This window comes from Giraffa tippelskirchi, chromosome 5 (assembly GCF_054371585.1).
Source record: "Giraffa tippelskirchi isolate mGirTip1 chromosome 5, T2T-mGirTip1v1.2.pri, whole genome shotgun sequence".
Taxonomy (NCBI): Eukaryota; Metazoa; Chordata; class Mammalia; order Artiodactyla; family Giraffidae; genus Giraffa; species Giraffa tippelskirchi.
Window position 1 is genome coordinate 35782047 of NC_137279.1, and position 27674 is coordinate 35809720.

Below are 27674 nucleotides of genomic sequence, written 5' to 3' on the forward strand. Positions count from 1 at the left end.
GTGGGTGCGGCCGCGGGTGTTACCTTCTTTGGCGTTCGGGCTACGGAGCGTCTCCTGGAGGACTCGGGCCGCTCTGCCCTGAGGACGTGGTAAGTCCCCACATGGAGCCCCTGAGAATCCGTTTCTGGCCGAGGCCGCCCAGGATTCCATTTTAAAGCCGCTAGCACAGACGAGTCCAAGATGTTGAGCCCTTTGAGGGTCAAATACAACTGTCCGTGAAGCGAGATCACATTCAAGTTTGGGACAAGGAGTCTTGCCCCGTGGAACCAAAACCCTCGGTAAATTTCCATTTGGCCTTTGGAATAGGTGACTTAACTCTGAAAAAAACAAAATCCTTTTCTAGAAGCTTCTTGGGCTTGGTGGAAGCGAGGCGGGAGGCGCTTCTCTTTTTTTTCTGAAATCCTTCCTACCAAATCTGCAAAAGACTAGATCCACCTTCCTGGTAGCTGTTACTCACTCTTTTTGAGAAGACTACTGGCTGTTGGCAACATTCTTAAAAGTTACTCAGAAATTAGGTAGAAACTGTCTTCAGATGTTCGCAGCCCATATCCTTGAAGTTATTAGTCCACAGGACACCATAAAGATTTATGGAGAAATTGTTTCTCCGGTTTTGCCTTTAAAGATAATTCTGTTTCAGCCACGCAGGATAAACTTCCAAGATTACTATAGAACTCCACCAAAATGAATTATCTGTTCAATCATAGAATTTCTTACTTATCACAGTAAGTTGTCTTTCCAGGGTTACCGTTTGTTATGTGAAACCACTGTTCCAAGTTCAACTTATAAAAGACTGTTTACACGCAAGTTGGAATGGTTCCAATAGCCTACTTTACAAAATGCTTTGGATTCACAGAACTTCCATTGTAAAAGTAAGTGACTGTTATATTCATAATATTAGCTTTAATTTTTGATATGTGAATATGGGTGGAAGTGTCAACGTTTTTGGGTAATATTGATCTCTCAGTGGCAGATAATTAGGGTCAGTGCCACAGAAAACAAAACTGGAAAATATACATTTTTTATCATTTGAAGATGTTGCTGAGTAAACATCTTCTACCTGTGTTTGTCCCCTAATTTGATGATGATAATAAGGTGTTCTATTTAGGCATTTGTGTTGGTTTTAGTGTGTGTAATTTTAGAAGCAGTGAAGGAAAGGCCTCTCTATATGTGCATTGTGTTAATATTTGCCTGCTCTTTCATGGTGACTTAATCTGATTCAGAGGCTCTGTGTTGAGAGTTTTCTTACACACTTTGGGTTCTTGTTTAGAGTTAGTGGGTAATGAACGAGTATTTCTAGTGCAAGGGAAATTGGTTTAGGATCCACTTCTCAAACAAAAATGGAATCCAAGCCTGGAGGGAGGTGGGAGGTTAGGGAGAGAGGAGAAGAAATTGGAAAAAGGAATGAATGCTAAGTAGGTCGTCACAGGAGAGAGCATTAGGGAATGTAACTTCAGAACTGGGAGTCATAACTGGAAAACCAGATAAATACTACCTGCTAGCTGGAGGAGTTTAGGACACTTCAACTTGGACTTGGGATGAGAGTCGAGAGAGCTCTCCAGCTAGGTAAGGAAAATACAGGGTCAGATGAAACTTAAGTGGCTAACAAGAAGTACCATGAGCCAAAGGCACTCTGAACACATGGACCTCTTAAATGTCTACCAGTAGATAATGTACCATTGTAAGTCTGTGTAGTGGTTAAGAGCATGAACTTTCAGTCTCAAGGTTGTTACACAAGCTATGAGATCTTGAGCAAGTTGATCAACCTCTTTCAGCTTCAGTTTCCTCATCTGCTAAAAAAGAGAGAATAGGGGACTTCCCTGGTGGTCCAGTGGTTAAGACTATGCTTGTACTGCAGAGGGCATGTGTTTGATCCCTGGTCGGGGAACTAAGATCCCACATGCCTCCCCCCTGAAAAAAAGGAGGGGATAATAATAGTACCTACTTCATTGGAATGTTATAAGTATCACATTATTGTTGTTGTTCAGTCACTAACTTGGTCCAACTCATTGCCACCCCATGAACTACAGCATGCCAGGCTTCTCTGTCCATCCCTATCTCCCTGAGTTTTTCAAACTCATGTCCATAGAGGCAGTGATGCCATCCAACAGTCTCATCCTCTGTCGCCCCCTTCTCCTCTTGCCGTCAATATTTCCCAGCATTAGAGTCTTTTCCAATGAGTCAGCTCTTCGCATCAGGTGGCCAGAGTATTGGAGCTTGAGCTTCAGCATCAGTCCTTCCAATGAATATTCAGGACTGATTTCCTTTAGGATTGACTGGTTGAATCTCCTTGTTGTCCAAGGGACTCTCAAGAATCTTCTCCAACCCAGTTTGAAAGTGTCATTTCTACGGTGCTCAGACTTCTTTAAGGTCCAACTCTCACATCCATTCAAGACTACAGAAAAAATCATAGCTTTGACTATATGGACCTTTGTCATCAAAGTGATGTCTCTGCTTAGTATCTTGCTTGGTACACAGGAAGAACTCAGTGGATTTTACCATCATTATATGTTTCCCCCATGAAATGTTTTAACTATGACATATGTAATTAGGAATCCCATTTTCACATATCTTTATTTTTACAATAAGTAGAATATAAAGACTAATGGTGTGTTAAATATAGCCAAGCTTTCAGATTAGCTGAGCATTTAGAAATTCAGTATTCCATTCAATTCAATTAGTATTTAGAAAGTTTCCACTGTCAGGGCTGAACAGCTGTGAAAAAAGTAACGGGAAGACTAACTTTAAATTTCAGTTTCTTTAAATTTTAAATGGAGTGTGCTGCTGCTGCTGCTGCTAAGTCGCTTCAGTCGTGTCCGACTCTGTGCGACCCTATAGATGGCAGCCCACCAGGCTTTGCTGTCCCTGAGATTCTCCAGGCAAGAATACTGGAGTGGGTTGCCGTTTCCTTCTCCAGTGCATGAAAGGGAAAAGTGAAAGTGAAATCGCTCAGTCGTCTGACTCTTAGCGACCCCATGGAGCCTGCCAGGCTCCTCCGTCCATGGGATTTTCCAGGCAAGAGTACTGGAGTGGGGTGCCATTGTAGTGGGTATCAAACATCAAATTTTTTTTCTTAGAGTAAATTTAATGAGTGTAATGCTTAATGTTTTATTTTCTCAAACTTCTTCTGACATTCTCCCAGAAAGTTGCTTCTAGGTGCACATACCCAACATTTTGCTTAGAACTTCAGAGACATTATACCCCTGGATCCCAGGTCCCACATGTATAATGTGCAAGTCTGACTCTTTGCGACCCCATGGTCTGTGGCCCACGGCTCCTCTGTCCATGGGATTCTCCAGACAAGAATACTCCCCATTTCCTCCAATAGGGGATCTTCCTGACCCAGGGATCAAATCAGTGTCTTCTGCATCCCCCACATTGGCAGGTGGATTCTTTACCACTGTGCCACCTGAGAAGCCCAGGTCTCAGATAAAGAACCGTTAAAATAAAGCATCCCCCCACAACGTTACTCAGAAGTTTTCTACTTTGAACGAATATGGTTTATATCAGAAAGTGTTGCCAGTCTCTGAGGGAGTACTGCTGCTAGTGGCTGTTTAAAGTATGAGGGGGCTAAAAAAAAAGCAGTTTTAAAACTGTGTAATTTTCACCTGTATCGGAGAGAGCATAATTTATATTTCATAAGATATGAGTAACATCAAATAAATGTTGTTTAATGAATTTAAGTCTGGTGAAACCAAATTTGGTTTTGGAGGAAATGATAAAACCATAAAAGCAAATGAAAATTCAAAAAGGAATGAATTTGGTCATTTGTAGAGCTGTGGATGGACCTAGAGTCTGTCATACAGAGTGAAGTAAGTCAAAAAGAGAAAAACAAATATCATATATTAATGCATAGATACGTAATGTAGAAAAATGGTATAGATGAACCTATTTACAGGGCAAGAATAGAGATGCAGACGTAGAGAACGGACATGTGGACATAAGGTGGGGAAGGGGAGGGTGGGAAAAGTTGCGAGAGTAGCATTGACCTATATACACTACCGTGTGTAAAATAGAGCCTAGCAGAAAGCAGCTGTATAGCACAGGGAGCTTAGACGAGGTCTCTGTGATGACCTAGAAGGGTGGATTGCTGGAGGTGGGAGGGAGGCTCAAGAGGAAGCAGAATATGTATACGTGTAGCTGACTCACTTTGTTGTACAGCAGAAACTAACACAACATTGTAAAGCCATTATACTCCAATTTAAAAATGTATATATATTCATGTAGATTCTTTTACCATCTGAGCTGTCAGGGAAGCCTGCAATGCAGGAGACGTAGGTTCGATCCCTGGGTCAGGAAGATCCCTCCCCTGGAGAAGGGAAAAGCAACCCACTCCAATATTCTTGCCTGGAGAATTCCACGAACAGAGAGGCGTGACGGGCTATAGTCCATCAGACATAACTGAGTGAGTAACACTTTCACTTTTCATGTAGATAGGTTTTAAGATATAATAATAATAATAGTAAAAGGAACTAAAGAGAAAAGCAAATGAAAATTCCATTTGTAGGTTGTGGATTAAAGTGCTGGTTAAATTAAGCTTCCAGTATGCTTATCAGTTAAATAGAATTTCATTTTCTGGAGTTATGTTCAGAATGTTGCATAATTTTAAGACACAAAAGTATTAAGCAGCCTTGGTCTTAAGAAACAGCCTCTTGTATGTAGAAAGAGTCAGTTAAAATTTTTCAGGTAGAGAGAATGGCTGGATTCTGAATGTACTTTGAAGATGGAGCCATTGAGATTTCCTAATGGAGTGTGAGGAGAAGAAAAGCAGTGCATTTAGGATGATTTGAAGTACTTGACTTGAGCAACTGGAAGGGTTGGAGTTGTCATCAGCTCAGATCTTCAAGTAGATCAGATTTGGGGGTCGGAAAAGTGAAAATCGCCCAGTCGTGTCCAACTCTTTGTGACCCCATGGACTGAACAGTCCATGGACTTCTCCAGGCCAGGATATTGGAGTGGGTTCCCTTCCCCAGGGGATCTTCCCAACCCAGGGATAGAACCCAGGTCTCCCGCATTGCAGGTGGATTCTTTACCAACTGAGCTATCAGGGAAGCCGGGGGCCAAGATAGTTCAGAAAAAAAAAGAAACTTCTGATAAAAATCTTGAGATAAATTGGAATTTGACATTTATTTAACATGTTAATAAGATCTAAAGAATGTAAAAAGGCTGTTAAAAGTGAAAGTGTTAGTTGCTCAGTCGTGTCCGACTCTTTGGGATCCCATGGACTGTATCCCGCCAGGCTCCTCTGTCTGTGGGATTTCCCAGGCAAGAATACTGGTGAAAGTAGCCGTTGCCTCCCCCAGGGGATCTTCCCGACCCAGGGACTGAACCTGGGTCTCCTTATTGCAGGCCGATTCTTTACCATCTGAGTCACCAGGGAAGCCCATGTTATTTTAAAATAGTTTCTGTTAATCATAGTAAGAGAATTACTTAAGGGGATTTCACTGTCAACATACGAGTTACCCAAGTTTCTAATTCCTAGGTTTTAGTGCAATGTTTGGAACGTGGAAGGTGCTCAGTAAGTGTTGGTGTGGAAAATGGATAGTGTGTTGAGTAGGTAACTTCTCCTGCAGCAGGTACCACCTGAACAGAGAAGCAGATGGAAAGCAGTCATTCCCATTTGTGAAGGTCTGTGTCTGTCATCAGTGTGCTTGGAGATGTTTGTATTAAACTTGTTCCTTCTGGGACTTCCTGGGCGGTCCAGTGGCTAAGATTCCACACTCCCAATGAAGTCTCAGAAGGAACAAGAACTTAGATCCCACAAGCCTCAACTAAAGATCTGAAATACTGCAACTAAAACAAAAAATCCCACAGCTAAGACCTGGTGCAGCCAAATAAATAAATACATACATAAATATTTTTTAAAATAAACTTATTTCTTCTGCCAAGAAATACTCTTCTTTTTCCTCAAGAAACACCATTTTCTCCCCCTCCCAAAGACTTGAGAGCATCTGTGAGTAGCTAGCTCCTTCTTAAAACCCCTTAGAATCTGTGAGTACACACAGAACAAGCCAGAAGACAGGGCAGCATGGCAGGTCAGTTGGCTCTTTTCTCTAGAGAGCAGCTTACTGTCATGCAAGAGATTGGTGTCACCCAGGTGGAGGAGTTCATGATCATTTTTACTCTAAAAGTTCCCACTACACTTTTAAAGAAGCCGTAGATTGACCTTGTTTAAATACACAGTCTGGATCACTGTGTTCTTTTGAAACTAGACCCCTTGTTCATTACTAAGATTTTTATTTTTTTTTTCCTTCTCTGTACTTATTTTTATCGCAGTCATCCAGTGGATGCTACTACACTGAAACAGAATAAAGGAGGTTCAGAAAGTCTTAAGTGATGATCTCAAGAGTATCTAATAGGAGATCCTTATTGAGGCTGAATTTGGTTGTGATGTCAACCCAGTGATTTTGGTTTAACTATTCATCTTTATCCATCGTCAGTGCTCATAAAACTGTCACCTGACAACTTTCTTCCTCATGACTGGTTTTGATGTGCTTCCTGTTGTCATGGCTCTGATCGCTGACCACTTCATCTAGGAGTAGCAGGGTGGAGATGGTCATGTGCTTGCTGGCAGTGGTCAGGTGACAAGGCCCCTGGAAAAGACTCAACCTGCTAAAGACACATATCTAAGGCAGGGGACCAGCAGGGCTCAAATGCTAGCTTCAGACTGATGATTTAGCATCTGGGCTTGGACGGATCACACTGGCCAGCCAAGTCAGCCCCAGGCTTGAGAAAAGCACTGTAGGATAAAAAATGGGATCTAATTAAATGGAGCAGAAATAACATGAGAAGGATGACTTTTTATTTTTTTTAATGTAGACCATTTTTAAGGTCTTTATTGAATTTGTTACAATATTGCTTCCGTTTTATGTTTTGGTTTTTGACCCCAAGGCATCTGGAATCTTAACCCACAGCCCCTGCTTTGGAAGGCAAAGGGTTAATCACTGGACTGCCAGAGAAGAATGGCTTTTATATCCCATTCTAACCCTCTCAATTTTTTTTTTTTGGCCATTCTGCCTTCGAGATCTTAGTCCTTGACCAGGAATTGAACCTTTGCCCACTGCAGTGGGAACATGGAGTCTTAACCACTGGACTACCAGGGAAGTCCCAGGGAAGGATGGCTTTTTATATCCCATTCTAAGCCTCTCTTTTTTTTGGCCATGCTGCCTGTGGGATCTTAGTCCTTGACCAGGAATTGAACCTGTGCTCCCTGCAGTGGGAGCACAGAGTCTTAACCACTGGACCACCAGGGAAGTCCCTGTCCGCTTTTATGTGCTTCTTGGAGCACCTGCCTTAAGAGGAACTAGGGCTTCCCCTTGCAACTTGCAACGTAGCAGGTTGACCGTAAGTTTCCACTTGTGGGAAAACCTGAGCAAACTTTTTGGCCAACCTATAACAATCTTAGCTGAGCATTTACTTCCTTTGAAGGACTGGCACACCTTTGACAGGGATAGGTTACTCTGGAAGTTTGTGATTACCTGTAGAAACCAAGCTGCTCACTGACAGCAGCACAGACAAGTAGTACAGTTCAGGGGTGGTTTTTGCCTGTATTTGGGAATAAAAGAGCACTGTGAGGAATTACTTGTCTTATAATTGCAACACATATTTTAAATGTTTTTGCTGAAAGGATTTTTAAAAAGGCACCAATTTAGCAAGAGATGGAAGGTTTGCTGCTTAATGTGCCAACCCAGTACCACTGTTGATTAATGTCTTAACTTTTTTTGTGTGTGTAATTCTAGTAAAGTGGAATTCACCCTCCAAAAAGAAAAATCTCTCATGGAGTTTTTAAACTTTCCCTGGTGAAATGTTTTGACTATGACATGTGTCTAATTAGGAGTTCTATTTCTCCATCTTTATTCTTTTAAAAGGTTTTTTAAAAAAATTTTTTGGTTGTGGTGGTCTTAATTGTTGCACTCAGGTTTTCCCTAGTTGTAGCAGGCAGGGGCTACTCTTCATTGTGGTACCCGGGCTTCTCATTGCAGTGGCTTCTCTTGTTGCAGAACACGGGCTCTAGGCACACAGGCTTCAGTAGTTGCAGAGCATGGGCTCAGTGGTTGCAGCTCATGGACTTAGTTGCTCTGCAGCATGTGGGATCTTCCCAGACCAGGGATCGCACGGGTGTCCCCTGCATTGCAAGGCAGACTCTTAGCCACTGGACCACCAGGGAAGCCTCCATCTCTATTTTTTTAGTTTGAGGTAGAAAATAAATGTTGAAGACTATCGGTGCATTGTATACAGCCAAGCTTTCAGATTAAGATGAGCCTTTAGAAATTCAGTATTTAAAAACATACACAGTCGGTTGCCAAAAACGTTAACACTGCGGTGCAGACTCCCTCGATGAAGGATCCCACACCAAACACAGAAAACATCCTCTTTAGTGCCTGAGGGACCGGTTCCATCCGAATAAGTAGCACGGTAAAACCTAAAAAGATGGCAGAACACTTCAGTTTACTGGGTTGAATTGCCTCAGAAATATTATATTCTTTTTTTTTTAATTTTATTAAAATATAGTTAACTTATAATGTGTTAATTTCTGCTGTGCAGCCAAGTGATTCAGTTATACACATTCTTTTTTATATTCTTTTCCATTATGGTGTATCACAGGATATTGAATATAGTTCTCTGGGCTGTACCTTAGGACCTTGTTTATCCGTCCGATATGTAATAGTTTGTCTCTGCTAATCCCAAACTCCCAATCCTTCCCTCCCCCACCCCACCCCTACCTTGGCCACCACAAGTCTATTTTCTGTGTCTGTGAGTCTATTTCGGAGATATGTTTTGCAGATACGTTCATTTGTGGCATACTTTAGAGTCCACATACAAGTGACATTATGCGGTATTGTCTTTCTCTTTCTGACTTCACTTGTGGCTTCTCTTGTGGCACAGCTGGTAAAGAATCCCCCTGCAATGTGGGAGACCTGGCTTTGATCCCTGTGTTGGTAAGATCCCCTGGAAAAGGGAAACGCTACCTACTCCAGTATTCTGGTCCGGAGAATTCCATGGACTGTATAGTCCATGGGGTCGCAAAGAGTCAGACACAACTGAGCGACTTTCACTTCTAACTTCACTTAGTATAATAATATCTAGGTCCATCCATGTTGCTGTAAATGGCATTATTTCATTCAGAAATATATTCTTGAATGCAAAGCTAAGTCATGGTGTTTCCTTGTCTATCTATAGTGGAACGAAAGTGCTCAAAACTTGGCCTGGCTAAGGTTTTCCTCGATAGAGGTCGTGTTCTTACTATTGGCAATGCTGATGATAGTAACTGTGACACTTCTTTTTTTAAATAATTCCCCCATTATCTCATTTAAATCTTATAGCAAAACTGTGAAACAGGTTTTTTAATCTCCTGCTTTTTTTTCTTTTGGCTGCACCAAGCATCTTGTGGGATTTTAGTTCCAGGTATGGATTCTAGGCCTTGACAGTGAGAGCATGGAGTCCTAACCACTCTACCACCAGGGAATTCCCTTAGAAATAAGGCCGGGAATCTCCGGGAGGTGAAGTATTAAAATAGCTTCTTCTGTTTGGGATGTGGGGGTTTGAACTGGCCTCCCTCAGCCTCCATAGCCATTTAGGGGGCTTGAACCGGCCTCCCTTAGTCTCCAAAGCCATTTAAGGGGGTTGAACTGGCCACCCTCAGTCTCCATAGCTGTTTAGGGGGGCTTGAACTGGCCTCCCTCAGTCTCCATGGCCATGTGAGGGGTTGAACTGGCCTCCCTCAGTCTCCATAGCTGGTGCTCTTGTGTGTTGCACACACTGCCTCTTGTGGAGTTGGGGTTTAGTAGAGACTCTTTCTAGAACCCTGCCTAAGGCACCCAATAACTGTTTTCATTTTATAAAAATTTAGACATTGTCTTTATTTAAATTGCACATCACTATTAGAAGTTCATACAAAAGAAAATATAACTAAAATATATTAGCTAAAGTATTCCTAGAACTTCTACACATTTCAGAGTCCAACTCTTCTGTATCACTTTTTGACTTCAAGTAGTCGAGGTCTTTGTGTTTCTACCCATGTCATCTCCTCAGTATCTAATTATTGAATGAGTGGGTAAATCTGATATTTTTATGTTATAACTATAAAGAATTTTATAATATCAAAATGTTTATATTGAGTTGGCTGAAAAGTTTGTTTAGAAAACCTGAATAAACTTTTTGACCAACCCAATATTAAATTGGTTTCATATTCAAATTGTAGGACAACTCAAAGAGACACTGAGGAGCATTTAAAAATTTTCCTTCACCTGAATTTTATTTCATTTTTTAAAAATAAGTTAATTTATTTTAATTGGAGGGTAGTTATAATATTGTGGTGAGTTTTGCCACACATCGATATGAATCAGCCACGGATGCACATGTGTCCCCCGCATCCCGAACCCCCCTCCCCCTTCACCTGAATTTTAAATGTGAATTTTTTCTCAGGTTTCAGTCTGAGCTCTTGAAGAGCAAGAAGTCCTATCTTATCCAGTTTTATTCTAGCAGCATCTGGCAAATAGACAATAAATATATGACTACACTTATTAAGACTGACTCCACACCTACCAATTGTGAAGAAAGTAAAGATGATATTGCTAACCAGGTTGATAAGGAGAGGTTGACTGCAGTATCGAGAAGATCTGGGCCTACAAATCAATATACCAGGTCATACACTAATTGATTACTTATTAGAAGAAATCCACACTGTTAACATAAAACCAGAAGGCACTGACCCTTGAATTCTAATTGTAGCATGAGGTTCATTTGGCTCCAGGCAACTCACTTCTCTTAAGAACCTTTGTTCTTTACCATGACTGCAAATTAGTGCTAGCATTAATGATAATATTGAGTTATGAATATAATATTCTTAATGTTAAGAGTTATTAATATTCTTAATTTGTGGACAGTGTTCACCATTTTTTTTTTCTACTTTAATTAAAAATATATATTTTTTATTTCTGACTGCACTGGGTCTTCACTGCTGCTCTCGGGCTTTCTTTAGTTGTGAGCAGGGGCTACTCTCTAGTTTCAGTGCACGGGCTTCTCATCGCAGTGGTTTCTCTTGTGGAGCACAGGCTCTAGGCACACGGGCTTCAGTAGTTGCAGCGCATGGACTCAGTAGTTGTGGTGCACAGGCCAAGTTGCCCCGTGGCATGTGAAATCTTCCCAGACCAGGGATCAAACCTGTGTCCGCTGTACTGGCAGGCAGATTCTTAACTACTGCACCAGCAGGGAAATCCTACCATTTTTTAAATTCATGTTTATTTGATACGTTGGTAAAAAAACATTTTGTAGCAATTCTGGCCTCTAGAGTGAGGAAATATACCCTACATCTTATAGTAGAAGTACACAAACCTCTTCTAGTAGAAGCTGGCAAATTTGAATTAGGCAAATTACAAGGGGTGTCATAGTTTCCAATCCTTCCCCATCACTTAAGTGGATTCTTAATTTTCAGATTTTTTTAAGAATTTTCATGTTTTTAGGACTGCAATTTATTTTAAATGTGTAAAATTGCATTTGTTTCATTTGACCATTGAAAAACATATTAACTGACTTTTTTGGGGAAGATGAATTTCTGACGTAGAATCAGAAATAATAGGTCAAGTCATAATCTGGTTGAGTGTGCCTGTGTCGCCCTCAGCCTTGGAGACATCAGCTAACGCTAGGCTGTTGGCCCTGGTCTCTTGGGAATCCATAAAGTGAAACATTTGTACCCTCATCGTCTCTCATTTAAGGACTTCTTATTACTGGAAGTATAACTTTTAACCTGTATAACTGCTGGTTAAAAGTTAAACTCTGTCTGCCGAAATCCCAACTTTCCTCACTAGACTGAGAGTTTTGACTTTTCAAAGAGGTGAAGCAGGTGACTGCCACTGATAACAGGGGCAAAACAATGAGGCAGGCTGCATTTAAACACATAACAGGAATGGCAGCGGGCACCCGAACCAACCCCACAGGTAAGATGTGCATGCTGAGCTGCCAGGTGAGGAGGTGGCTGGAGAAAGAACTTACCTTAGCAGAACATAGAACTGGAGGGTCAGAATGGTGATCGCAAACAGGAACACTGTCACTTGGCTGCATGGGACACAGTGAGTTACATTGTACATTACTGTGTCAGTGATTTGAATGGCTTTAAGAAACCAAATTCAGGTTCTGTTTCATGGTAATGTAACGTCAAACCACAGAAATAAAATTTTAAACAGAGCAAAGATGAATTGAGATCCATCCCATTAGAACAAAATTGTCTTAATACTACACTAAGGACAATTGTTAGCATTTATTGAGTTCCTACTATGTAGCAGACAGGCTTCCCAGGTGGCACAATGGTAAAGAATCCTCCTGCCAATGCAGGAGATGAGGGTTAGATCTGTGGGTCAGAAAAATCTCCTGGAGAAGGAAATGGCAACATGCTCTAGTATTCTCGCCTAAGACATCCCATGGGCAGAGGAACCTGGTGGGCTATAGTACATGGGGTTGCAAAGAGTTGGACATGACTGAGCATGCACATATTATGTAGCAGGCACTGTGACACTGGTCTCTAAGGAATCTTGAGAACCTTGATTTATTTACCATGGCTGTAAATTAATACCGAAAAACAACCCACAAGCAATAATAAAAGTTGTTACTATTCATAATTTGTAGAGAAATGTGTTACATTTTAAATTCACTTTTTCACTGAATATGCATACAATTCAGGACTTCCCTGGTAGTCCAGTGGTTAAGAATCTGCCTTGCAATGCAGGGAACACGGGTTCGATCCCTGGTCCGGGAACTAAGATCCCACATGCCGAGGCGCCACAACTACTGACTCGAGCCTCAATTAGAGGGTCCAAGCACCGCAACGAAGATCTCATCTGCCCCAACTAAGACCCAACACAGCGAAATAAGTAAATATATATATTTTTAAAATGCACACAATCCTATGAGATGAGACTGTGGTTTCCTATCTTATAAATGAAGAAACTGAGGCTCAGAAAAATTAAATGTCTTATCTCAGGACAAACACCTAATATAGTAAGCAGTAAAGTAAGAGTGTAAGTGTTAGTTTATCAGTTGTGTCCACCTCTTTGCGACCCTATGGGCTGTAGCCCACCAGGATCCTCTGTCCATGGAATTCTTCAGGCAAGAATACTGGTGTAAGCAATAAAGCTACAGTTTGAACTAGGTCTGAGAGTCAGGAGATACCTGGAGTAATAGGCAAGTTTGGACTTGGAGTACAAAATGAAGCAGGGCAAAGGCTGACAGAGTTTTATCAAGAGAACACACTGGTCATAGCCAACACCCTCTTCCGACAACAGAAGAGACAATTCTACACATAGGCATCACCATATGGCCAATACTGAAATCAGATCGATTATATTCTTTGCAGCCGAAGATGGAGAAGCTCTATCTGGTCAACAAACAAAAGACCAGGAGCTGACTGTGGCTCAGATCATGAACTCCTTATTGCAAAATTCAGACATAAATTGAAGAAAGTAGGGAAAACCACTGGACCATTCAGGTATAACCTAAATCAAATCCCTTACGATTATACAGTGGAAGGGACAAATAGATTCAAAGGATTAGATCTGATAGAAAAAGTGCCTGAAGAACTATGGACAGAGGTTCATGACGTGGTACAGAAGGCAGTGATCAAGACCATCCTCAAGAAAATGAAACGCAAAAAGGCAAAATGGTTGTCTGAGAAGGCCTTACAAATAGCTGAGAAAAAAAGAGAAGTAAAAAGCAGAGGAGAAAAGAAAAGATATACCCATGTGAATGCAGAGTTCCAAAGAATAACAAGGAGAGATAAGAAAGCCTTCCTAAGTGAACAATGCAAAGAAATAGAGGAAAACAATAGAATGGGAAAGACTAGAGATCTCTATTAAGAAAATTAGAGATACTAAGGGAACATTTCATGCAAAGATGGGCACAATAAAAAACAGAAACAGTGTGGACCTCAAAGAAGCAGAAGATATTAAGAAGAGGTGGCCAGAATACACAGAAGAACTATACGAAAAAGATCTTAAAGACCAAGCTAACCACGATGATGTGATCACTCACCTAGAGCCAGACCAGACATCCTGGAGTGTGAAGTCAAGTGGGCCTTAGGAAGCATCACTACAAACAAAGCTAGTGGAGGTGATGGAATTCCAGCAGAGCTGTTTCAAATCCTAAAAGATGATGCTATGAAAGTGCTGCACTCAATATGCCAGCAAATTTGAAAACTCAGCAGTGGCCACAGACCTGGAAAAGGTCAGTTTTCATTCCAATCCCAAAGAAAAGTAATGCCAAAGAATGTCCAAACTACCACACAATTGCACTCTTCTCACATGCTAGCAAAGTAATGCTCAAAATTCTCTAAGGGAGGCTTCAACAGTACATGAACAGAGAACTTTCAGATGTTCAAGCTGGATTTAGAAAAGGCAGAGGAACCAGAGATCAAATTGCCAACATCTGTTGGATCATAGAAAAAGCAAGAGAGTTCCAGAAAAACATCTGTTTCTACTTTATTGAATACACCTAAGCTTTTGAATGTGTGGATCACAACAAACTGTGGAAAATTCTTAAAGAGATGGGAATACCAGACCACCTTACCTGGCTCCTGAGAAATCTGTGTGCAGGTCAAGAAGCAACAGTTAGAACCAGACATGGAACAATGAACTGGTTCCAAATTGGGAAAAGGGTAAAGCGAGGCTGTATTATTGTCACCCTGCTTATTTAACTTCTATGTAGAGTACATCATGCGAAATGCCAGGCTGGATAAAGCACAAGCTGGAATCAAGATTGCCGGGAGAAATATCAATAACCTCAGATACATAGATGACACCACCCTTATGGCAGAAAGCAAAGAGAAGCTGAAGAGCCTCTTGTTGAAAGTGAAAGAGGAGAGTGAAGAGGCTGGCTTACAACTCAACAGTCAAAAAACTAAGATCATGGCATCCGGTCCCATCACTTTATGGCAAATAGATGGGAAAACAATGGAAACAGTGACAGACTTTATTTTTGGGGGGCTCCAAAATCACTGCAGATGGTGACTGCAGCCGTGAAATTAAAAGACACTTGCTCCTTGGAAGAAAAGCTATGACTAACCTAGACAGCATATTAAAAATCAGAGACATTATTTTGCCAACAAAGGTCCATCTAGTCAAAGCTATGGTTTTTCCAGTAGTCATGTATGAATGTGAGAAGTGGACTTTATTTATAAAGAAAGCTGAGCGCCAAAGAATTGATGCTTTTGAACTGTGGTGTTGGAGGAGACTCTTGAGAGTCCCTTGGCCAGCAAGGACATCAAACCAGTCAATCATAAAGGAGATAAGTCTTGAATATTCATTGGAAGGACTGATGCTGAAGCTGAAGCTCCGGTACTTTGGCCACCTGATGCAAAGAACTGACTTATTGGAAAAGCCCCTGATGCTAGGAAAGATTGAAGGCAGGAGGAGAAGGGGGTGACAGAGGATGAGATGGTTGGATGGCATCACCAACTTGATAGACATGAGTTTGAGCAGGCTTGGGGAGTTGGTGATGGACAGGGAAGCCTGGCATGCTGCAGTCCATGGTGTCACAATGAGCTGGGCACGACTGAGTGTCTAAACTGAACTGAGAGTCCCAACCACGCCTTTATGCTATGTTAGCCCTACCTGCAGCCAGATAGTTCACACTGAGTAACTCACATTGAGTGTGTTAACTGCCCACCACAACTTACACAACGAAATGTGGTCTTCAGTTACTGCTCAAAACATTTTTAAAATTCTTTTGAAATTACATGTACATAGCTTCCATGCATATAGGAAAATCTTCCTCCTTAACTAGTAGTTCTCTTTCTTCACTGTAAACTATTATTCACCTTCATTATTTATTTTATTAATTGGATTTAGCACTGAATGACTTCAGGGCACTTGTAGGAATCAGATCTCCCCTCCAAAAACAAAGGTTTATCCCTAGTGAAGATACTCAAAACAATAAGCAATTTGAAAATATACTCCCAGACTATTTATTTGTTATTTTGTTTTATTTTTTGGCATGTGAGGTCTGAAGCTTGGAGTCTTAACCCCTGGAATGCCAGGGAAGCCCCCCTCACCCCCAAACTATTTGAAGCAGTGGCACACAGAACTAAAATAGAGTCTCGTGTTTAAGGTTACAATTATAAAAGGATTAGTGTCCCTTTGGCTTCCCTGGTAGCTCAGTCGGTAAAGAATCTGCCTGCAGTGCAGTAGACCCAGGTTGGATCCCTGGGTCAGGAAGATCCCCTGGAGAAGGAAATGGCAACCCACTCCAGTATTCTTGCCTGGAGAATTCCATGGACAGAGGAGCCTGGCGTGCTCCAGTCCATGTGGTGGCATGGTCAGGCTTGACTGCGCTACTAACATGCTAACTAACTAGTGTACCTTTAGAGCTGTAAATTTGAGGGGTTGCCAAGTCAATCCCATTAACAGTCGGACAACATAGATTTAATTGTATTGAGCACTCTGAAGGGTGACAAGAAAAACCAGGTTTTTTTTTAAGTTTATATTTTAAAAGCTGACTTAATGTTTGCAAAAAGTTTCATTAACGTTTACACATCAGTGTTTTTGAAACTTAAATTAGTCATTGATAATTTTAAAATTGAAAGTAATTTTCCTTAAACCTCCAAATGTGTTAGTCGCTCAGTGGTATCCGATTCTTTGCAACCCCATGGACTGTAGCCTGCCAGGCTCCTCTGTCCATGGTATTCTCCAGGCAAGAATACTGGAGTGGGTTGCCACATCCTCCTCCAGGGAATTTTCCTGACCCAGGGATCGAACCTGGGTCTCCTGCATTGCAGGCAGATTTTTTACCATCTGAGCCACCAGGGAAGCTCTTAAGCCTCAAGACAGCCCCAGGAAAAAATGACCTTTTTGCCACAGTAGGCTGGGAAGGGACACTTACAGCCTGAGCTGGTGAGATCTTGGCAGCCAACAGTGCAAGCGATAGGCTGAGTGAGCCAGACAGAAGTGAATCATGGTGACCCGGGTCCCTGAGCACCAGGAGCAGGGCATGGAGGATCCAGAACAGTCCTGTTAGAGCTTCCAGACCTCTTCTTCACCTGCCAAGGCCTCCATCTCTACACACCAACCCTGCGAACCCGAACCCTGGGGGGGATGCGGAGGAAGTTCTCTCCAGGGGAGAGGGACAGGTCCTAGTTTTTTTTAAGCCACTCTAGGCTATGATAGGAGCTCCCTGTAACTTGATTCTTCTATGGCTCTAAGAGTCTGAAGTCTAAAGCTGGCTGTGTTAACAGTGAGTTAGTAACACTGAGCTGGATATTTGAGACAGGTCACGAATGTGAAAAGAGGGAAAGCTTCCTTTAGGCTGAGAGATCAGCTTTCCTTCTCAGCCCTTCCCCTAGAAACCTGAGCCCATCCCCAAGGGCAGGGAGGGGCTTCAGGCTCTTCCATCCTTCCTTCCCTGAAGGACGAGCAGCTCCCTCCCTCCCGGACCTGCTCAGTCTCCCTGGAGAGTGGTACCTGAAACTTGAGATGGATGGGACCAGAACCAAGGCAGGACTCCAGCTGAACCCAAAGCCTCCACCAGGGTCCTTGAGAGCATGCTCAGAACCCTAACCAGACACCCTAATTTCCCTGTGGGCCCAGACCACCCCATAATGCCTTAGGTGCTTTGTTTGCATGGGTATGGGGTGGGGGCAGGTAATGGGTGGGCAGGGGGAATAAGCCCCAAGTGAATCCTGGTGTCATCCTTGGGATGATAATTCAATTATCATCACCTTTCAAAGGTACATTTAAATCATTCTAACCCATGAACTCTTTTTTAATGTGTGGAGCATTACTGGCCCTTCTCCCCTTTATTTCCTATTCACAGTTAGCAGTGTCCCTGTGATTCCTGCCACTGTTTGGAGTAGACCTCAAGTATTTATTGAATACATGTTTCCTAATTTCCATTCCCACCGACTGTACTTAAACTGAAGTTCTCATTACTTTTAGCTGGACTTCCTATCTTGCTTTGCCCCTTCCAGTTAATCCGATAGCATCACTGTCATCAGTATTATCCCTTTCCTCACAAATAACAGCTACCGTTTATTTTAACACTGTGCCCTCAGGCAATATGATCAGCACTTTGCCATATCATGCCATTATCTCTATTTTACAGATGAGGACACAAAGTTAAATGGTCAGGTCAGGGTCATACAACCATTTGCTGCTGTACAGTCACTAAGTTGTGTCCAACTGTTTGCGACCCCATGGACTTCAGCACTCCAGGCTCCCCTGTCCTTCACTATCTCCTGAAATTTGCACAGATTCATGTGCCTTGAACTGATGATGCCATCCAACCATCTCATCCTCTGTCACCCCCTTCTCCTCCTGCCTTCAGTCTTTCCCAGCATCAGGGGCTTTTCCAATGAGTCAGTTCTTTGCATCAGGTGGCCAAAGTACTGGAGCCTCAGCTTCAGCATGAGTCCTTCCAATGAATATTCAAGACTTATTTCCTTTATGATTGACTGGTTTGATCTCCTTGCTGTCCAAGGGACTCTCAAGAGTCTTCTCCGACACCACAGTTCAAAAGCATCAATTCTTCGGCGCTCAGCCTTCTTAATGGTCCAACTCTCACATCCATACATGGCTGCTGGAAAAACCATAGCTTTGACTCTACGGACCTTCATTGGCAAAGTGATGTTTCTGCTTTTTAATACGCTGTTTAGGTTTGTCATAGCTTTCCTTCCAAAGAGCAAGCGTCTTTTAATTTCATGGCTGCAGTCCCTGTCCGCAGTAATTTTGGAGCCCAGGAAAATAAGATCTGTCATACAACCATATAACACCAATGTCAGCTTGTTTTTCTAGAACTCTGTTGTCACACCATTGCTCAGAAACCTTCAGAGTTTCTTGTTATCTATGGAGCTGAAGTTGCCATTTCTCAGCTTCTCACCTAGGAGGGCTCATTTCCAATCTACACAGCCCCAATTTACCTCCCAATTTTCTCTTTGGTGCTGGAGAACCTACGAGTCAGGATACCTGAATTCTACCCCTGGGTCGCCACTCAGTAACTCTGCCCAATGAGAGCAAAAAATCTGAGCAAAAGTAACCAACCTAGTAATTGCTAGGTTGGTCAACCTAGTAATTTGGTCTAAACACTATTGAGCTATAAATAAATGGTCCTTATGCAGGTCTTTGAGTGTTGGCAAGATTTAGAAGTACACAATGAGGGGTTTTATAGCCTTAATTTCCAGTTCATTTTCAACTCATTATTTCTTCTTTGAGATGTTTGTAATAGTGGAGAATTAGATAAACCTAAATGACTAATGATAGACGATTAACTAGAAAAACTAAATATGTAGCAATAGATTATTAGTTGGAATAAAGTAAATGTCCTTGGCCATACTTTTTCTTTTTGGTGAAAATTAAATGATAATGTGCGTGAAATTAGTTTATAACTTGAGAAGTATCCTATAAATGTTGGTTTGTTTATGGTCATTCATTGTATTTCTACATTAATCATAAAAATATTCTGAGCTCTACAGGTGATTCCCCAAAAGTTCCCAAAATGCTTTGAGCAATTTGGCATCATTGGAATTATATTTATAAGTGCTCAGAATTATTATTTTGAAACATAATTTGATATGTAAGAATATTTTAAACTTCACAGTAGTGAAGGTATTTTATTTATTTGATAGTTAATAGAGTGTTTGTTAAAGAAGTAATTAGAGCTGGTACTTCCCTGGTGCTCCAGTGGTAAAGAATCCGCCTGCCAGTACAGGGGACCCAGGTTCAATCCCTGTTCTGGGAAGATCCCACATGCTGCAAAGCAACTGAGTTGGTGCTCTAGAGCCCATGTTCTGCAACAAGAGAAGCCACCACAATGAGAAGTCCTCACACTCCAACTAGAGAGTAGCCCCCACTTGCTGCAACTAGAGAAACCCTGTGCATAGCACCAAAGTGCAGCCAAAAATAAATAAAAATATTTTTTAAAAAGAAATAAATAATTAGAAATGACTGATACGAGTTGGAAAGGTTCACCAAGTCCCTCTGCTCAATACTCTGTAATAAACTAAAGGGGAAAAGAATTTGTAAAAGAGTATAGATACATGTATATGTATAACTGAGTCACTTGATTGTACACCTGAAACTAATGCAACATTGTTAACTATGCTCCAATATAAAATAAAAATTGGAAAAAAAAAAGCAATAATAGGAAGTATGAGTTTATTTTTAAGACATATTTGGGTAAATTCCTCCTAATTAAAAAAATTTAAATTAAAATTTAAAATAAGTTGCCTTGTATTACTTCAGTAGGGTTTGGGAAGGATCGAATGGAATAATTAATATCAAGAAGAGTTTGTCAATTGTAAACTGTTATTCAGTTGAAAGTGATAATATGACCTTGTTGACTAAGAGGAAAAGTACAGTTTTGAAGGATGGGTTGTTGGGGAGTTATATTTGGTGGATAATAATGTCATTGTGGGGCTTCCCCAATGGCTCATCAGGTAAAGAATCCACCTACAGTGCAGGAGACAGAGGTTCGATCCCTGGGTCGGGAAAATTCCCTGGAGGAGGAAATGGCAACCCACTCCAGTCTTCTTGCTTGGAGAATTCCATGGACAGAGGAGCCTGATGGTCTACAGTCCAGAGGGTCTCAAAGAGTCAGACATGACTGAGCGACTGGACATAGTGGCACACAGCACAATGTCACTGTATCTGTTAACCATGGCGACAATACTGTAGTCACAGCACCATTAAGCTTTCATTTTTGCTCATAAGTCTAGGCTTACCTTGTGGGTCCACTGATCTGATACAGGCTCAGCTGATCTCACCTTCACCTGCTTGTGCATCTGGGCAGATTGAGGCTTGACTGATCTAGGATGGCCTCAGCCAGGCAGCTGGCAGTTGGCTGTCTGTCAGCAGGAGCACCGCCTCTCTCCCGCGGGTTCTGTCATCCTCCAGGAGGCTGGCCTGGGCTTGTCTTCATGGAGGGGCAGGAGTACAAAAGCATGGGCATGCACAATGCCTCAGAGGCCTAGAATCAGAATGGGCTTGTTTTCCCATGTGCCACATTATTTGGGCCAAAACAAGTCACAGAGGGTGGGAAGATACCATTCCTTTATGAAAAGAGCTATAAATTCACATTGGAAAGGAAGGGTGGGGAAATGGAGCCATTTTTGCAATTCATCCAGTGTAGTCACTGAAGCCAAACATTTTTTCCGTCTGTTTGGTTTGTGGGTTTTTTGTTGGTGATGTTTTTTGTTTGTTTCTTACTTTTTGACTGCAGCATGTGGGATTTTGGCTCCCCAACCAGAGATTGAACCCGAGCACCCTGCATTGGAAGTGCAGAGTCTTAACCACTGGACTACCAGGAAAGTCCCTCCATTTGCTTGAAATGAGTATGTGGAAGGACATCAAAAGACCTTGAACTGAACTTACTTTGTTTTTCCTTTGTAGGCAATAGGAGAAGTGTCAGAGTTTTCCATTTAGATCAACAACTTCAAATTCTCAGCATGGAGAACTCAAAGACGGAGGTAGTTCTCCTTGCTTGTGGGTCCTTTAATCCTATCACCAACATGCACCTCAGGCTGTTTGAGCTGGCCAAGGACTACATGAATGGAACAGGTAGGAACAGTAACCAGCAGCAGCGATGGGGTTCAGGATACACTGCCCTAAAACATGGCACCTTGGCCTATTGGACATTTTAAGCTGGAGGATTTTGATGAAACAGCAGAAGCAGGAAGGTCACTCTGCCCTCCTCCTTCCACCCACTCTTCCTTGAAAGTGAAAGTCCATGGAATTTTCCAGGCCAGAATACTGGAGTGGGTAGCCTTTCCCTTCTCCAGGGGATCTTCCCAACCCAGGGATCAAACCCAGGTCTCCTGCGTTGCGGGTGCTATGTGTTGATAGATGGATGAGTGGGCCAACTCACTAATAATCAGGGAACTAAAATAATAGAGTGATATTTTTCCCATCACCTTGACAAAAATTTTTTAAACTTGATAATGTCAAATATCAGGTGTTGGGAAGGAATGGGCTGTTGGATATTCAATGGATTAAGGCTTTTTACAAGGCAGTTTTGGGCACGACTAATCAACTGACATACACACAAGACAGTTTGGCAATATCAATCAAAATTTATTAATAAACTTCTGATGAATGGGTGGTCTGTTTGATGGGTACGAAATTTCAGTTGGGGAAGTTGAAAGAGTTCTGGAGATGGATCATAGTGATGGTTGTATAACATGTCACAATACTGTACACTTAACATGGTTTAAATGGTAAATTTTATGTTTTGTACATTTTACCACAATTAAAAATAAATAAACCTGTATCATTGTTTAAAAAAAAGGAGGAGGGGATCTGTAACTATGAAACCATATTGATGATACTATTTCCTGAATATAAAATCTAATCTGTTATACCTTACATGAAGTCTAATTCTTTACCCCAGGAAAATATAAAGTTATCAAAGGCATAATTTCTCCAGTCGGCGATGCCTATAAGAAGAAAGGACTCATCTCTGCCCATCACCGAATTATCATGGCAGAACTTGCCACCAAGAACTCAAAATGGGTAGAAGTTGATACATGGGAAAGTCTTCAGAAAGAGTGGACAGAGACAGCCAAGGTGCTCAGGTATTCATGGTGAAGTCCTGCAGTTCCTGTGTGGGGTCATCACAAGGCTGCGGAGCACATGAACAGGCCTGGGTATCATTCAGCCTCTGTGTCTTTCATTGTGTTTTGAGATGTTTGCATGCTTGTTAACTGTGTACATCCCTGTAAAAGAACAGGAAGTACACTTGGCCTATCTGTGCCCCTGGTGAAAAAGGTAAAGCTGTAAGGTGATGTCACTGTGGTCAGTCTTCTCGAGTATAAAAGACAAAGGCAGATAATTGGGCTTCCCTGGTGGCTTAGGGGTAAAGAATCTGCCTGCCAATGCAGGAGACACGGGTTCATTCCCTGGTCCGGGAAGTTCCCCTGTGCCATGCAGCAACTAAGCCCGAGCACAGCTACTAAGCCCGTGTGCCACAGTTACTGAAGCCCATGCGCAGTAGAGCCCACGCTCAGCAACAGGAGAAGCCACTGCAGTGAGAAGCCACTGCACACTGCAACTAGAGAGTAGCCTGCGCTTGAGAGTAGCCTCTGCTCGCCACAGCTAGAGGAAAGCCTGAACAGCAGTGAAGACCCAGCATAGCCATAAATAAATAAATAAAATTATATATATATATAGAAAGATAAAGACAGGTAATTTAAGGAAGAGAGGCCGCGATTCTTGATCACAGAGAGACCTGGTTTGGACGCTACTTCCATGACAGCATATGGGGGGTTGTCACAGATCACTGTCCTCAGGACTCTGAAACCATTCCAGTTTAAGGAGTTAGAACCCAGAGTGAGTAACATCTAATTATTACTTACTGTTCTCTTGAGTGGCATGTCCCAGGTGGCTCAGTGAGTAAGGAATCTGCCTGCAATGCAGGAGACACAGGAAACGCGGTTCGATCCCTGGGTTGGGAAGAACCCCTGGAGGAGGAAATGGCAACCCACTCCAGTATCCCTGTCTGGGAAATCTATGGACTGAGGAGCGTGGAGGGCTACAGTCCATGGGGTTGCAAAGAGTTGGACACGACTGAGCTACTAAGCAAGCAAGTTCTCTTGAGTATAAAACACAAGGGCTTTCTGAAAAACCTTTCTGTCTCATGTCTATTCTTAGAGTTTGAACCTTCTGATTCTAACCATATTAGTTATGGTTTGGATAGGAAATAGAACCACTCTGAGCATTTTAAGCAGAAAGGGACTTTTAAGTTTAGGTTAAAAGGGCTGGAGGAGTGGAAGCGGTGTTTCAAGATCATGTACCCTTAACTGCAGCTGAAGTTAAGGAAACTATTCCTGATTCTGCTGCCACCAATGCTGCTATTAAACTGTCCCAGTCTCCTAGTGTAGGGGACAGGACAGTGGAATATAGGGTCTGGCCTCCATGCCAACCTGTCAAGGTCCAGAGCCTCTCAAATCTCTCTGCCTCTGAGGACCTCTGGGAAGTGAGTTCAGGGTGGGATTGAACCCAGCCAGCAGACAACATCTAGCCCAGTGACTTACCCAGAAGCTTAGCAGGGAGGAGAGGGTGACTTCTGTTCGTTGGCCAGAAGTTCTCCCATCAGAGACCAGGCTCCTGTGTCCTCTTCCTCACCCAGCCCTCTTTGGCTCCAGAGTAACCTTCCTGTTCACTCCAGATTCAACTCAGCCATTCCCAAGGGAAGGGGGTTACGGGCACCAGGGGCCCACAGTTGTCTCTCACGCATGTTGCCCCTGTTACCTGGGTAACTGTACCACTATAAACCGGCGGGCATCCTGCTGCCAGCCAGAGTGAAGCTGCACACAGATCCTGCCTGTGGGCCCTTCCGCTTAGGCTTCAGATGCTTGCCACCCCCTCAGACCTTATCCTCGGCATTGAATTCTTCATTACTAGGTCAGCCATACTCTTTTTAAAAAATATTTATTTTTATTTATTTATTTGGCTGTGCCAGGTCTTAGTTAAGTTGCATGGGATCTTCGATGTTCATTGCAGCATGAGGGATCTTTAGTTGTGGCATGTGGGATCTATTTCCCTGACCAGGGATCGAACCTGGGTCTCCGGCATTGGGAGCGTGGAGTCTTAGCCAGTGGACCACCAGGGAAGTCCTAGTCAGGCCATACTCCTCAGTGGTCAAGGGTGTGGGCTCTGGAACCAGACTGTTGGGATTCAAATTCTGTCTCTGCTATCTATAAGCTAAATGACCTTGGGCAAATTGGTCAGTGTCCTCCTCTCTCAATAGGTATAATAAACAATTCTGGTAGAATGCTGGCAGTACTATAGTTGCTTTATAGTAACCAAAACATTTACTCAATCAGGTTGTTCTTGACTACCTCCTATGTCTAAGAGGCTCTGCTAGAAGCTGGGGGTACAAACTCTAAGCCTGCACTTCCTCTTCATTATGGGGATAATAATAATATGACATGGGATGTTGAGAAGATTTCATCAAATCATTCATGCAAGGGATTTGGTGTAGTAGTTAACACATAATAAATAATCAGTGTTAACTCTGGCCATTATGACACAGACACATACAGCTTAGGATAGTAATAGCTACTATTTGCTGTGCTCCCAGGATTTTCCCTGCTTTCCATTCTTTTTATTTATTTTTTAGTTTATTTTTGACTGTGCTGGGTCTTTGTTGCTGCACAAGGACTTTCTCTAGTTAGGGTGCACAGGCTTCTCTTTGCAGTGCCTTCTCTTGTTGCAGAGCACAGGCTGTAGACCATGCAGGCTTCAGTAGTTGTGGCACATGGAATTTAGTCCCTTAGTTCAATTCCAGGGATTGAACCTGTGTCCCCTGCCCTGGCAGGCGGATTCTTAACCACTGGGCCACCAGGGAAGTCCCTGTTGCTTTCCGTTCTTGAGAGCCAGAGCCTGGGGCTGCTGTGTCTTGGCCAGCATGCATCTTGACCTGACAGTACTGTGTACTTGAAGGTATCCATTCTGAGTAATCGGGCATTGTGTGTACCTGTGGTTACACGTTTTTAACAGCTCCCAACCTTTAACATTGTGTCAGAGGCTCTCAGGCCTCTCCATGGAGATGATATTTCAGTTGAGCATTGTGAGAAAGAGAAATAAATATTCTATTGCTTTGTTGTTTTATAGACACCATCAAGAGAAGCTGGAGGCCAGTATCTGTGATCCCCAGCAGAACTCACCTGTGCTGGGAAAGCCTGGACGGAAGAGAAAGTGGGCTGAACAAAAACAAGATTTTAGTGAAAAATCCCTAGAGCAAACAAAAACGAAAGGTCTGTATGTTTTCCCAGGGCTTACCAATGAGGGCTGTTAAGACTCTAGGGCTGGGCAAGCCCCCTTTGTATTTACTTTCATATTCGATATGCGTGGGTGCCTGGAAAATACCCCTTGTTAGTTTTCTTTTTTCTTTCTTTTTTTGTTCTTCCTTTGGCTACATCACACAACTCGTGGGATCTCAGTTCCCCAACCAGGGATTGAACTCAGGCTGCGGCAGTGAAAGCCCGAAATTGTAACCACTAGGCCACCAGGAAACTCTCCACCCCGTGTTAATTTTTTGATAGGAGGAAAGGAGAGTCAAAGGCACCCTGAGCTTATTTCTCCTGCAGTAGGTAGACCTGAACATTTGAGGTTCAGGTCTGGATCTCTTTTTGGAAAAGCTGAATCTGATAAAAACAATGAATCCTCAGGAAAACACACATACACATTTTTTTTTTTCTGCACTGGATCTTTGTTGCTGCACGAGGGCTCTCTCTAGTGGCAGTGAACGGGGGCTACTGGTCGTTGCTGTGCATGGGCTTCTTACTGAGGTGGCTTCTCTTGTTGTGGAGCACCGGCTCTAGAGCTCGGGCTCAGTAGTTGTGGCCCGTGGGCTTAGCTGCCCCACCGCATGTGGGATCTTCCCGTACCAGGGGTTGAACCCGTGTCCCCTGCATTGGCAGCTGGATTCCTAACCGCTGGACCACCAGGGAAAGTCCTACACATTCATTTTGATGCCAGGAGTTATTAAAAGAACAATCTGTGAGGCTCTATTTTCTGTTCTTCCAGGTGTGCCAAAGGTGAAGCTGTTGTGTGGAGAAGATTTTTTGGAGTCCTTTGGTGTGCCCAATCTATGGAAGAGTGAGGATATCACCAAAATCTTGGGAGACTATGGGCTCATATGTATTACTCGGGCTGGGAATGATGCTCAGAAGTTCATCTACGAGTCCGACGTGCTGTGGAAACACCAGAACAACATTCACCTGGTGAATGAATGGATCACCAATGACATCTCCTCCACGAAAATCCGGCGAGCCCTCAGGAGGGGCCAGAGCATTCGCTACTTGGTACCTGATCTTGTCCAAGAATATATTGAAAAGCATAATCTGTATAGCTCCGAGAGTGAGGAGAGGAATGTTGGAGTGGTCCTGGCTCCTTTGCAGAGAAACACTACAGAAGTTAAGGCATAAGAAATTCTACAGCAGGGTATTTTAGACTTCTTTTTGGGGAATTTGAAACCATATGGGTGTTAGTAACTAGGGGAAGAAATTGTTATCCTCTTTAATAAAGTTTAACAGTTTGGTAAAATCAGTAGTAAAGTTAGGTTTATCTTTTTATTAGAAGTTGCTAAGATGAATGTTTTCAATATGTTGTTTTTAGTTTGGCTATGCCATGCAGCATGCTGGATCTTAGTTCCCCAATCAGGGATAGAACCCATGCAATGGGAGCACAGAGTCTTAACCAGTGGACTACCAGGGAAGTCCACAGATTCCTTTATCTTTAAAACACGGGATTAGCAGCACTAAAACCAGAGGAACATTCCATCAAACTAAGTACAAAAGCAATTCAAAAAGAGCATCCTGACTTTACCACATAAAGAGAAGTGAAGTGTGAAAGGTGAAGTCTAGGAATTTCCTGGTGGTCTAGTGGTTAGGACTCTGCACTCTCACTGCCAAGGGCCCAGCCTTAATCCCTGGTCGGGGAACTAACATCCCACATGCTGTGCAGCAAAAAAAAAAAAAAAGAAGAAGAAAACTAAGAGTCCACGTAAGATCCTGTCTTAAGTTATGAAAGGAATGAACATTTTATGCATGCCTATTTCTGGGCCCCCCCTCACCCAGGGTGGCCAAACAGTTCTTAAAATAATGATCTTGTAAAAGGCATCACTGATCAGCCATCTCCAGCTGTGCAGAATACAGGCTGTGAATGATCTGGCAGACACTTTACACCAGTAGTTCGTTATCT

General features: G+C 42.6%; 1 protein-coding gene across 2 annotated transcripts; it reads left to right on the forward strand.

Annotated features, from left to right (window-relative positions):
- Positions 1 to 56: 56 nt before the first annotated feature.
- NMNAT1 (nicotinamide nucleotide adenylyltransferase 1) lies at positions 57 to 27017 on the forward strand. 2 transcript variants are annotated; one of them, XM_081489354.1, is made up of 6 exons: positions 57 to 278; positions 740 to 869; positions 21363 to 21530; positions 22360 to 22543; positions 25584 to 25726; positions 26499 to 27017. In XM_081489354.1, the coding sequence occupies exons 3-6, from the start codon at positions 21419 to 21421 to the stop codon at positions 26897 to 26899; spliced, it is 840 nt and encodes a 279-aa protein (XP_081345480.1). In that variant the 5' UTR covers positions 57 to 278; positions 740 to 869; positions 21363 to 21418; the 3' UTR covers positions 26900 to 27017. The 2 variants fall into 2 exon arrangements, with proteins under 2 accessions (XP_081345480.1, XP_081345482.1); XM_081489356.1 differs by having other exon boundaries at positions 57 to 89.
- Positions 27018 to 27674: the final 657 nt, after the last annotated feature.

What these genes read in the sequence shown, in the direction of transcription:
- NMNAT1 (XM_081489354.1), top strand. Translation starts at nt 21,419, where the DNA reads ATGGAGAACTCAAAGACGGAGGTAGTTCTCCTTGCTTGTGGGTCCTTT. An exon ending in GAGACAGCCAAGGTGCTCAG is followed by an intron (nt 22,544 to 25,583) that starts GTATTCATGGTG and finishes GTTGTTTTATAG; the next exon opens with ACACCATCAAGAGAAGCTGG. An exon ending in AGAGCAAACAAAAACGAAAG is followed by an intron (nt 25,727 to 26,498) that starts GTCTGTATGTTT and finishes CTGTTCTTCCAG; the next exon opens with GTGTGCCAAAGGTGAAGCTG.